The sequence below is a fragment of the Branchiostoma lanceolatum genome, chromosome 4 (genome assembly GCF_035083965.1).
Source record: "Branchiostoma lanceolatum isolate klBraLanc5 chromosome 4, klBraLanc5.hap2, whole genome shotgun sequence".
Lineage (NCBI taxonomy): Eukaryota > Metazoa > Chordata > Leptocardii > Amphioxiformes > Branchiostomatidae > Branchiostoma > Branchiostoma lanceolatum.
In genome coordinates, this window is record NC_089725.1 from 23701920 (window position 1) to 23715012 (window position 13093).

The 13093-nt window shown below is 42.1% G+C and overlaps 1 protein-coding gene across 4 annotated transcripts in view; it reads right to left on the reverse strand.

The window, feature by feature from the left end:
- LOC136433497 (1-phosphatidylinositol 4,5-bisphosphate phosphodiesterase beta-1-like) overlaps positions 1 to 13093 on the reverse strand; it is a 78918-nt gene that overhangs the window by 27424 nt on the left and 38401 nt on the right. For all 4 annotated transcript variants that reach the window (XM_066425773.1, XM_066425772.1, XM_066425771.1 and 1 more), the window contains 10 exons: positions 10150 to 10229; positions 9779 to 9835; positions 9518 to 9602; positions 8846 to 8946; positions 8040 to 8203; positions 4230 to 4376; positions 3214 to 3365; positions 2250 to 2329; positions 1277 to 1361; positions 493 to 580 (listed from right to left, as the gene is read on the reverse strand). In XM_066425773.1, the coding sequence (XP_066281870.1) occupies positions 493 to 580; positions 1277 to 1361; positions 2250 to 2329; positions 3214 to 3365; positions 4230 to 4376; positions 8040 to 8203; positions 8846 to 8946; positions 9518 to 9602; positions 9779 to 9835; positions 10150 to 10229 (1039 nt within the window). The remainder of the gene's footprint in view (positions 1 to 492; positions 581 to 1276; positions 1362 to 2249; positions 2330 to 3213; positions 3366 to 4229; positions 4377 to 8039; positions 8204 to 8845; positions 8947 to 9517; positions 9603 to 9778; positions 9836 to 10149; positions 10230 to 13093) is intronic.

Consider the following 13093-nt stretch of genomic DNA (forward strand, 5'->3'; position numbering starts at 1 on the left):
AGGTATACTAATCTATGAACATGTATAAGGACTAGACAGATCACTACCTACAAAGCGATAATGTTGTATTGGCATAAACAATTAATGTGAGCATAAAGATTCAGACTAACCATGTCTTCCATAGCTTAGCAGGTAATATCAAGATATGGTCACTGATATGGTAACTGTAATTCTTGATTTGCTAACGGTAAGTTAATTCTAGCAACTTTTATGGTCACTATTCAACAGCTAAGAATTCATCATCACAAATATTTGATCACTCTTCTGCCTTCTCTCCCCGAACCATTAAAATTAGATGCTGTGGACTACTCCCTTTCCTCCCAACTTCTAAAATTAGATTGCATTAAAATGAATCAAAAGTACTAAATGGATTTAAAGTACCCCCTGAAAAGAATTCGACTGTCTGCTCTCACTTTGTGAAGCATTATCGACCCCCGTCAGACACATATCAATCAGCATGCACGCAGGCATTCAGTACAATGGCATTCTTACCTGCTCTCTTCTTGATCTTCTTTTTGTTCTTGATAAGAATTTTTCCCAGCAGGTCTTTAGGGCTGGGAAGTGGGGTGCCTGCAGCCAGCTGGAAAAGTAATTACAAACTCCTCATGATCTGTCACATCTCATGTATACAAAAAATAGAAGCGCACTTATGGCTCACCCAGTCGTATACAGTATGATCTACTTCTCACTGAGTCAAGTGTCCTATCTGCATAACGTGACGTCACAGACGCAGTGGATTGCTCATTCTTTGAAAAGGACTGGAGTTGTTCAGTCGAAAATTTGGGTAAGTCCAATTTTTGTGTTGGCAATAACAGTTCAACCTTGATTCAGAATGACTTTTACCAACACCAGATGGACTTTCAAGTAAAGTATGTTAACTTTATAACCTACATAAATTTTATTTCACAGATCCTACTGTTGCATTTGCTGATAAAATCTAAGTAAATGGTGTCTTCAGTGGAAATAACCACAACGCTACTTATGACTTGAAATAAAGAGGTGAGCAACTGTGTTAGTATTGCATGAATTTGTAGCAAGAAGCACTAAGACCCGGAAAATTTTCTGGACGTTGCCTTTTTTCCTGGGTGTAAATTGTGTAACGTGTCATGTCACAGGCATTTGTATGGCCCGTGTGACGTACGAGCCATGAAAATGCCTGTGTCATACGACGCGCAGGGTCCATTCACACCCAGAAAAAAAAGGCGTACATCATTGTCGCACGTCCAGAAATTTTTCCCAGTGTGTATCAGGTCTAAGGCAGCATGCTGTTTCTCACCGGGTATCCATATATATCCTCCACCAGCAGCATGTCTCCAAAGGTGGTTCTGCAGTGCATGGCCATCTTAGCCTGCTGCTTCGGACTGAGGGAGAGATAAACACACTCATGTTATTGTACATACTAGTACTGAGCAGGGCACTATCCAGCTTGAAATTCTTTTTCTGTCATCCAAATTCGCATTGACGGAAAAATCTTTAAAACATTTTTTTTCTGTCATTGTGTACAAATTTCCGTTATTGTTCAATTTCCAGCCTGTGTTTGGGAGTGGTTTATTCAAATTGTACATCTGTATATCATTACCCCCCGAGTTTTGTCCATCAATGTTGACGGAATGGTCTTAAGATTTTTCCATCATATGCAACAAAATTCTGTCAAATGGCAAATGACGAGCACTGGTTAGACCCCTGATACTGAGATTTTCAGAGCAACAATCTATATCTCACTGCTTTAATGTATCAAGAAGCAAGATCGAGATGCAGTTGCAGTAAATTTATCATATTGTTGTCTAGATCTGTTGCCTATCCATGCAAGTCTTTCTTGATCTATTTCTTGGATTCTCTTATTGTACAGCCAAGAGCTGAGATTGTCTCTTCATCCATCCATGAAAATTCTTGATTGTTATCATTCTATCTGCTCATCTCATGTTATCTTTCCTTGGATGTTAGAACACCAAAAGAAAGTACATGTATGTAAAAGTCACTTGTACATGTTGTACATCCTTATGATGCATTTGTTCATCTTAAATGTCTCCCAGAAGGACATAATTACCGTCCTGAAAAACACTCATACTGTCCAGGGGACCTGAAAATGGGTTTAAAACCCTCACTGCAGATCTGCTAAGTCATCAAAACGAGAGCTTAAAAGGTCTTGATGACCATCCTCTTTTTGCAACATCCCTCTTGAGACTGGAATATGTACAAATCCTTTTAAGCAATGTCTGTATGGCACTAGGCAAGTCGCTTTAACTTACCTGCAATGGTTCTCAAAAGACAGGATGATTGGCCAGTCAGATGTTTTGAATGCACTTTCTGCAATGGCTTCCACGACATCCTGGGGAAGTACAGTTTAAAGTTGTTCAGAGGACAGTGCTGTTAAGTTCTTGAAATAAAATCTTACTGGAGATTTGGCATCAGTTCAACAGATGTATGTAGGAATGACGTCTGAAGAAATGCAGTACAAAATGTAGACCTGTCTGTTACTGCACTATGCAAGCTCTAGATCTTACCCTACCATCCATAGAATGGCTATCCTGTGCAGTAAAGACATTCAAAATAGAGAACAAGAAATGTTACTTTTATCTACCGAGGGACTCTTAGGAATGCGTTTCTGATGATAATCCTTTAATTTGCTCTCTATGACATCAAAGGAGGAACTAAGTCCTAAAGTAAGATCAGACTACGACGTCTATATGGAGTCTCTACTAAAAGCTACATAACTAGTCTGCAAACATGAGTACATGCATACTCTGAGTGCCACACCTGGCGTGCGCGCCAATGCCAGGTGGAATCTAAGCGCCTTTTTTAACCCAGGTGATAGTGGGGATTATGCTAATATCCCCGATGGGCGTGGGTATAAAAGTAAGGCCAGGAATAGAGGAATACGTCTTTTCTTACGGGGACAGAGTTAGGAGAGTGTTGACAGAAAAGTTTCTGGGGGCGTGTTGATGGGGGATAGAAGTAAAGGGAAAATGATTGGAGTGATTGATAGTTCAGTTTGGATGTTTATTTTATTTTGGGTTCCCCCCCCTTCCCAATTTCATACATGGCGTAATAATTTCTTTACGCCTCTCTTGCCCAGGCAAAGGATGGGGGTTTTCTATTTTCTGCATACCTTATCCCTCTCTCCATCCTGGTCTTGGGCCCATAGGATGGGTGTGGCACTCGGAATATTGTACTAGACATAGGATATAATAAACAAGAAACAAGCAGATCCACCTTAAATAGCACATCAGTGCACATAGTGTAGCCATGAGTGATGATAGGCTCGTTGTCGTTGCCATCCCAGCAGTCCAGCTCCACACATCGACATCCCACCAGCAGGGCCTGTCTGTAAATCTCCACGGAGGCCTTCCCAGTGAACTGATGGCCTGATGCAGAGGAACATTAACGCAGGGCTTACCGAAGGGAGCCATAAAGATTTGAAAACGTTCACAGAACATTTTCTGCATTCTGCAGGTGAACCCAGTAGTTGACAATGCCTTTAGTTCTTCAGAAATGAGAACACCGTACTGACTGGGAGAACAGTTTGTACTTGCCATCTATACACTTGCAATTGCAATCTTACAACCTTCAAGTTTCAGAGTTTCTCTGTAATGTTGGACTAGCAGATTCATTTCATATATATATACTCATGCATTGACATAATATTATACACCAAGTAATCCTAGTTTTGCCAAGGGTTCGGCAAAGGTAGTTTGCCTCTATCTATTCCCTAATTTGTAGCATCTGTGCTATTCTTGTACATGTGCGAGTCAGTGCGACCTGAGTTCGACATTCCACCTTTTGGCATAGTCTTTTCCCCTATCAGACAAAAATTCCAATCATTCCAACACCCTTGACATTTGGTACCTTTCCAGAATATTGTCCTGATAAGACTTTCCAACCCCTGGAATTAGGACACTGGAAAGACATTTAGAGATTGCAAACTAAGGCCCTTTTTGCAATTCCCTTTTAGTAATCCCTTGAGGATTGGGATGATGTGTTTCATTTTCCCCCTGATCCATACAGACCAGGAAGCTTAATCCAAGGACTTTCAAGGACTTCCTGAACATGACGGCTCCCACCGTTGAGTCGTACCGTGCCAGGCTGGAGGCCTGCCCGCCTTAGCCTGGGACCTCCTCCCCCCCTACTTTGCCCCTCGCAGGGTCATCTGGGGGAGCACCATGATGATGATGATGATATCCAAACCCTACCACACCTGTCAATCAGACAAGAACAGCAAGCTGCCCCACCTGTGAGGTATGTGTTGTGGGAGGAGTTGATGAAGTAGTGGCTCAGGGACTGTGTCATGTCATCGCTGAGGTCGAACTTGACGGGATCAACCATTGTGTTCTCGTCACTCATCAGGTAGCGATAAAGTCCATCTACTGACAGGTGACCTGACAGGTTCAAGGAGAAAAGGTCAGGGGTTAAAAAATGGAGAGTTCCAAATGATAAAACATGGAGAGCTGGTTCTGCAAATTGCAATCTCATGAGGTAACCAGTAGAATAATAATGGACGTGAATAAAAACTACAAAAAATTTATTTACAAGCGTATCACTAGCCCTAGTGTTTTCCTGAAATCTTCAGCTGTGCTCACTATATCTTTTGCATAGTATTTGTGCCCTTTGTTGCTAGGCCATGTAAGCTAGCTTATCATCATCAGACAGCATACCTAGTACGTAACCTACCAATTCTCTTTTTTTATGGCTTTTAAGAACTCAAAACAGAATTCTGATCAGTCTACACTGTGACAACAAGATACAGACACACTCTAACGATGTATCATAATCTTGTATAAAGACAATTCAAACTCTACAACTGGATAAAAATTTGGAGATTTATTTCCGGACGTTTCGAGTGACATCCATCACTCTTCTTCAGCGTCACTAAAGTGAACTAGCAGAACTAACCAGTACTTATATTGTTTATCTGGATGTCTAACTTCCACAAACTTATCATAATCTTGAGCTAGACAGTTCTTTTCAGGACAAGGTGAGTCTTTCAACGCAAAGTTGATACGATTATATTCTATAATCACACAAGCCTAGAATGAATGTGGGATTACCATTCTTCAAGGACATTCAGGAGAGAACATTCAATCACTGTAGTCATGATTGGGCATCACATCAACTGAATTTCTTGTTTTAGGAGATTGATTGTCGAAATTGCTCTTTTTTAATTCTAATGAAAAATATATGAGGTAGATTTCTATGATGAAGAACCCATTCTATAACACAGGAAATTGCAGAGGCATGCAGAAAAATGTACATTTTGATCATGCATAGGCCAATATTTTTCCATTGATTGAATACAAATTAAAGCACTTTGTATGATTGCGTGACACAATATACAGTGAAAAACAGATGGGTTTGGTTCCTTTGCCCCAATTGTAAGAGGTTATAAACTAATCTTATGTCAATCAATGTCTTTTATCTAATCTCAAAGTAAAATGTAGATAGATATAAATTCTATGACCCTGTACAAGATAGGCGTTGCTACTGCAGAAATAATGAGATTGAATGGTACAATCTCATTAGATGGTAGCAAACATGCAAAATTGAAACCCCAATAACTTTGCTGATGGAGATTACATTAAAACGTTGTGTCTTGAATACTAATTGCTAATTCTATGTTGCAAGGATTGGATTTTATTGATTTCAAACCATGCCAAAGATCCTGGAGTTCTGTGGCAGGATAGGGTAGTCATGACTTGTGATTAAACAAGTGCAACTTTGCTGTAATGGTTTCTGCAGTTGTCATTGTTCACCTTGTAGTGCCCAGTGGCACATACATTTGTACATGTAGGTCAGCACGTTTCCTCGCTGTTTCAGTAGCAGGGTGTATTTTTTCCAGGAAGGAGTAATGCTAGCTCTTCCCCTGCCTTAAGTGGCACATATATTTGTACATGTAGGTCAGCACGTTTCCTCGCTGTTTCAGTAGCAGGGTGTATTTTTTCCAGGAAGGAGTAATGCTAGCTCTTCCCCTGCCTTAAGTGGCACATATATTTGTACATGTAGGTCAGCACGTTTCCTCGCTGTTTCAGTAGCAGGGTGTATTTTTTCCAGGAAGGAGTAATGCTAGCTCTTCCCCTGTCTTACATGTAAGTGGCACATACATTTGTACATGTAGGTCAGCACGTTTCCTCGCTGTTTCAGTAGCAGGGTGTATTTTTTCCAGGAAGGAGTAATGCTAGCTCTTCCCCTGCCTTAAGTGGCACATATATTTGTACATGTAGGTCAGCACGTTTCCTCGCTGTTTCAGTAGCAGGGTGTATTTTTTCCAGGAAGGAGTAATGCTAGCTCTTCCCCTGCCTTAAGTGGCACATATATTTGTACATGTAGGTCAGCACGTTTCCTCGCTGTTTCAGTAGCAGGGTGTATTTTTTCCAGGAAGGAGTAATGCTAGCTCTTCCCCTGTCTTACATGTAAGTGGCACATACATTTGTACATGTAGGTCAGCATGTTTCCTCGCTGTTTTAGTGGCAGGGGATATTTTTTCCCCTGGTTTCTGAAGTGAGGAGTGAAAATACATGACTGTACAATGAATCCATATTTGCCCAGTGACAATAGAATCATCATTTTTAATTAGCTATTCAGTACCCTATATGCACTGAGCCTCCACTTATGAGTTACGAGCATCTGGGTGTGTTCAAGCATGTGCAAGAAGACGTCACATCTTATTCAAGTCCTTGGAATCAAAGACGTCTTTGATATTCATACAGTAACCAAACACTGACATTTCACGTAACCTCCATGCAGATATCAAAGGACAATCTTCCTCACTCCAGCTATCACAGATTTACAAGTGGCTTCCGTACAAAATACACAATGTATCTAGGACAAATGCTGGGAAAAAAACAGATTGGAAGTCCCCTGTTAAGTACCAGGTACTCTAAACCTAAAATGACCTGCATTAAAGTCTAAATACATTCTCATGGCACAAAGAAGACGACTGTACCACAGCCTTGCTTCATAGCTAGTGGCAATCTACATTCTAAGCATCTATCTGGATCAGACAGAGAGTATATGTTGTAGATGCTTGGAAGCAGACTGACTTTCAGAAACAGAGCAGTCTGAAAAACATCCCATCCGATGCTATCCATCCAATTGTACTTGGATTTTATCCTTCTCCCTACTGCCTAATACCATAACCAATGGAGAATGGGTAGCCAAATAATTACTTCAGTGTGCTAAAGGTTAATCTCCTGTGAGAGTTACTAGCTTTCAGGAAATTTGATTCAAACTGAAAAATCTTTATCAAGAAAAGCACATTCTCTAATGTTTTCAGGCTTTTAAAGCCTGTGATATCTAACAGAAAAAATATTGTCTACTCATAATTTCCTCAAGTCACATCCATACAAACTTAAGGGTATGATAAAAAAAGTACCAATCAGGTGCCTGTATTCAAAATTGTCAATGAAAGGACTAGGGCATGCATTGACTTCTTATCAGCTTTTCTGTCCTGTGATTCATTTACTGTAGCACTCATTTGATTGATTTGAATACGACCAGATTACTGACATAATGATGTCAATAAAACTCTGGAGAGCAGGCAGAGGGCAGTAAACTCATTAGTATTACTTATGGCAAGGTTCCTAACAACTAAGCATGTCATTTATAACCTACTTGGGATCAGTACAATTCGGGTGTTGGAGTTTGATCGACACTGAGATCGCCAATGTCCACAACCAGAGATTTCAGGAAAACTTGTCACAGAAAGTGCAGGTAAAGAGTATCATTTTAAATTCATTTATTGGTGTGGCTGTGAAAGACGAAGCTAGATTTGGGTGTACCAGACATCCGGTTTTATGCTATTGATAAAGTGAACACGCAAAATCAAAAGAACATGCTCAGTTAGATAGCATCTTCTAGATTAAGCTTTTTTGACTACTTCACTGTATTTATGTGTTTCAGATCCTGGTCATACTTAAAGAGACCTTTACCTATTTACACGATTGAACAACTTTTACATCATCACTGACATAACCAAAAGTTAAATGTTGCTGCCTATCTGTGAAAAAATAAAGTGCAAAACAGAAACAAACACACTGATAGCCAACCTTTGTTTGCATATGACTTGTTTGGTTCATATCTGCTGATGATATCGAGGGCCTTCTTGTTGTTAGCGTATGGGTAGAGAATTTCGTTGAGTCGAGGGTCACGCTGTCCCTTGTTCAGGAAATCAACAACTTGTTCCATGGTGAGGTATGGCTTCTTGGTACCCCTGCAGAACAATACGAAATTTCGCTTAATTGAAATGCACTTAAACATGTTGTAAGGAAGCCACATACAGCTCCAAGTTACAGGTATAAATGTTAGTTTGTGTCATGCAGCATTGAGTATATCCCCACCTGAAGTGTAAAATGTGAATTGAAAAATTAATATATTGCATGCTCCTGGATCTTATATTCCATATTTCAAAAGAATTTCTGACCATCATATACCGGTACGTAGTATTCAATTTATTGCCATTATCTGTACTTACGAAACAACTTGATGACAAGTGATCTGTGTCACACCTTCTACAACTACATTCAATTTGTATTTGTACCAGTTCAAGTCACCTCAGTATAGATATTTGCAACTGTGACGTGAAATCCTAAAAGTACAAGTTGCTACTCTGCCCGAAGCAGTATGAACATCAGACCCTACACTGGTGTGGTTACATCCAAAAGGCTTGGACTGTGCTAGTGTACATCTACTTGGTTGGAAATTCAGTACCACGGCTAACCTCAATGTGACACGATTGATGGATGTGATAGACGGAGAAGCCTTAATCTGCTAATGCCTCCAATGTAATCCTAGTGTGTGGAAGGAATTAAGTGATTTATGTTGAACACCTTTTCCACAACCAAGCAGTACTCACACTTCTGCAAAGACCTTGTCCAGCTCTGGTCGAGGACACACCTTTCTCACAATTGTGACAAAGTCCTCAAAGAAGAACTTTTCCACGTCGATGCTGTCATTCTGGGGAAAAAGAAGGAACATAAATGTAAATCACACTTCAATCTGTTCTACCAAGTGAAAGACAGTCGTACAACCTTTGTGGAGCTACTTTGAGAGACATAATACCTTAAGTTTATAATGATAAAGTACTCCAGTCGCAGAGTCAAAATGGCAACGTTCATACTTCCGTTATTCATCAGTGAATCTTGTTTCAAATGATGAACAAAAATAAGGTCCATTCCGTCATCTTCACAGACAAAATTGGCATGTCTAATATGAAAAAGATTAAAATTAGGAGGTGAGAATTGGTTTGGAGAGGTGACGGAGAGAAAACTGTGGTTAGGCAGAACCCTGCAAAATGGTCTACCCTACTGGGTAACAACTGAAAAGCAGCCCTAATGGCCAAATAGAGCAATTTCGAGTGTAAATAAAGACACAAACAACCAAACTGTCCATTTAGAAACATCAACCCCAAACATGTGTTTACAGTCTGTACCACATTATCCTCCATCATGCCAGCCATTTAGAATCCACATTTTCCCTTTACTAACTAGTCGACATTGCCTAGTACTCAATGACATGTAGTTCTAACCTTCCCTGTGGGTAGAGAACAGGTAGCCAGGGCTGCTTCCACTCTCTTTCGCTCTTCTTTGGATGTGGAGAACAACTTGATCACACTGAAAAGATTCAAGTCAACCTTAGAGATCTGGTTTTAGATTGTTCAAAAAAGGGAAAATACAAGACTGATATAACATTTGAAGACAGCAAACATGTAGATAAGGTAATTGTCATGTATAAGTATATTCTTTGGTCTACATTAGTGTATAATTGTTTAGTCTTTAAAAATACTTACTTTTTAACAGGGAGCTTCCCCTCCTTAGTTAGGTCTTTGACTATCAGCTTTGCATACCTGGGGTCACATTGATCAAATGGACAACTTATCAACAAATTACAGATTATACAGATTACATATTAACTGTCAGCATTTATGAAGTTAAGATAAGAATAACAACTTGAAGTCTTTTCTCTCTTTTTTTACTTTTCAATTGCAAAACACTACTTCAAAGTTTGTGAATAACATCATTATCAAGAAAGAGTTCAATTGACACAACAATATACTAAAGATAAAATGTCTTTTTACTATCTGTTGTACAAGGATGTGTACATACATGAATACTGATTCAATGAGCGACTTTAACCACCATGGCAACTCAGAATACTTACACTTTCTTCAAGTTCTGCATGGGGGAGGCATTCAGAGCCAGGACGTTGGTTGCTATCTTGAGCAGGGAGTCTGTCCATAACTACAGACAGGTACGAACAAAACACAAAGTGAATCTCAACGAGCAAGAGCATTTGACACTCCAATGCTGGGACATTCCTAATGATTATTATGACCTTCCAGAAAAGCACTAAATGTGTGTGGGGGGGCGGGACAGGCAACACTCATCTTCTATAGATGAAGTATGAGCACAGAAAGGAAATTTTTCATATTTGGCATTTACAAGTCTGATTTATAAGCAGAAGGCATATGTACTGAATATGACTTTTTGATCATGGCCATTTTTCGGGTATGTGTACATGTATCTGTGACTTTTTGATCATGGCCATTTTTCGGGTATGTGTACATGTATCTGGGGTGTAGGGTGGCAGATAGGGGTAAGCACCTCTTACGCATGGACAGTCGTGCTCTGTAGACTAGATCTGTAGAGTAGTTCACCCGTAATTGGGCCCCATCTGTCACTCAACTCTCACCAATGGCTCCAAGAAACTGTTTGCATGCAACAGTGGCCACACCCCGGGCAACGGCTTCGACTGGCCGGCTAAACTTGGTGAGGGGAACGAATGGGTTGCTAACCCTAGGTGATATTGGGCTTGTCCACCCACTGCATGTGAAGACTGGTTCCGGCGGATTGGGCGTACGAGGCTAGACTGTGAGGCCCACCGGCCAAAAAGACGGTCCCAGCAGGCGCTGTGGAGCGCTTAGGGCATGACGGGACACGTAGAAGTCCTGGCCATCCACTGCAGCAGGAGGGATCTCCAGACGTAACGGTATCCGTGCCACTGGACCCAGGTCCCCTATGCCGAGAGAGTGGGATCGTCCCCGTGCACCAACTTTCCCACTTTAAACAACTCCCGCACAGGTGTTAGTGTGCTCAACCACCCAAAGTCCTGCGGCGACAGGGGAGTGGCGAAAAGGACAGGTGGAGGTAACCACTGGCGGTTCTAGTCACAAGCCTGCACGTAGGCGGCCTTGGACAGATGGTCGTTGTTCTCTACACTGGACAGGAGAGAACCCCGGCAGCATCCTAGGCGACTGAGCAGCCTCTTTAGGATAGCACTGCTCACCCGGAATAGAGAGCGGCCTAGAAAAGGTGGCCCAAAGAAAGCGTGTCCAAACCCTTCCGGTCGGCGCACCGTGGTCGACGGAATTACCCACACAGCGGTAGACCAAAAGGGAAAACAGAGAAACTAACTATTGGCGCATGGAATGTGCGCACACTCATAGACAGAGATGATGCTTCTAGACCTCAAAGACGAACAGCCCTCGTAGCTAAGGAACTAGAAAGGTACAACATAGATATTGCAGCTATCAGCGAAACCAGACTAGCAGGAGAGGGCTCTCTGACAGAGCCTAACAGTGGCTACACGTTCTTTTGGAAAGGCAAAGCTGAACAGGAAGCCAGAATACATGGAGTCGGGTTTGCCATCAAGTCTAGCCTGCTCAGGAGGATCCCAGACATCCCCACAGGTATAAATGAAAGACTCATGAAGATTCGCATCCCAGTCAGCAAGAAGCGTTTCATCACCCTGATAAGCGTTTATGCTCCAACCTTGACAAGTGCAGAGGAAGACAGAGAACAGTTCTATGCAGATCTGGACTCCCTACTGCGCACCATCCCTGCCAGTGATAAGCTCCTAATACTAGGGGATTTCAATGCCAGAGTGGGCAATAACCATGAACAGTGGAAAGGTGTGATAGGGAAGCATGGACTTGGGAAAGCAAACAGTAATGGGCTCCTGCTGCTAAGCAAGTGCGCTGAGCACAATCTAGTCATAACCAACACCATGTTTAGACAGGCTAACAAATACAAGACAACGTGGATGCATCCACGTTCAAAGCAGTGGCACCTCATCGACTATGTGGTCACTCGTCAACGTGACAGCAGTGACGTCCTCATCACGAGGGTGATGCGCGGTGCCGACTGTTGGACGGACCACAGACTTGTCCGATCAAAGTGCAGGATCTACATACCCCCTCAGCGCCACAAACGTTCTAAGACCCACAGACCGGCATTTGATACAGACAAACTCCAATCTGCTCAATACCAACAGGAGTTCAAGACCGCACTCGATGACAAGATAAAGGGCATGGGGCCTCCACCTGGTGGACCCAAGGAGAAGTGGAGCAGGTTCAAAGAAGCCGTCACCAAGGCGGCCAGAACAGTGTTAGGCCCAAAAACAAGACACCATCAAGACTGGTTTGATGAGAACGACGAACATGTTCAAGCTCTACTTGATGAAAAGAGAAAGGCTTACATAGACTGGCAAAATCACCCTAATTGTGAATCTCGCCATGACAGATACAAATCCTACAAGGCAAGAGCACAGAAGGAGCTTCGCACCATGCGAGATAAGTGGTGGGAACAGAAAGCGGAGGAAGTGCAACAGTATGCAGAGACAAACAACTCCAAGATGCTGTTTGGTGCCATAAAGACCATCTATGGGCCCACCAGAAGTAAAACAGCCCCCCTGACTTCAGCAGATGGTTCAACGGTAATCAAAGACAAGGAGGGTATCAGGGAGAGATGGAAGGAGCACTTCAGCAAACTCCTGAACCGCCCATCCACAGTAGACCGGACAGTTCTAGAACAAATCCCACAGAGAACAGTTCGGGAAGAGCTTGACCTCCCACCCAGTGAAGAAGAAGTTAGGACAGCCATTAAGCAAATGAACAGCGGAAAAGCTCCAGGGAGAGACGGGATCCCCGCAGAACTGTACAAATCCCTTGGGACTGAAGCTTTCAAAGCTTTCCACGGCGTCCTTCTGTCCATCTGGGATGAGGAATACATGCCTGCCGACCTCCGTGACGCCACTATAGTAGTACTATACAAGAACAAAGGAGCAAAATCAGACTGTGATAATTACAGGGGGATTTCCTTGCTCT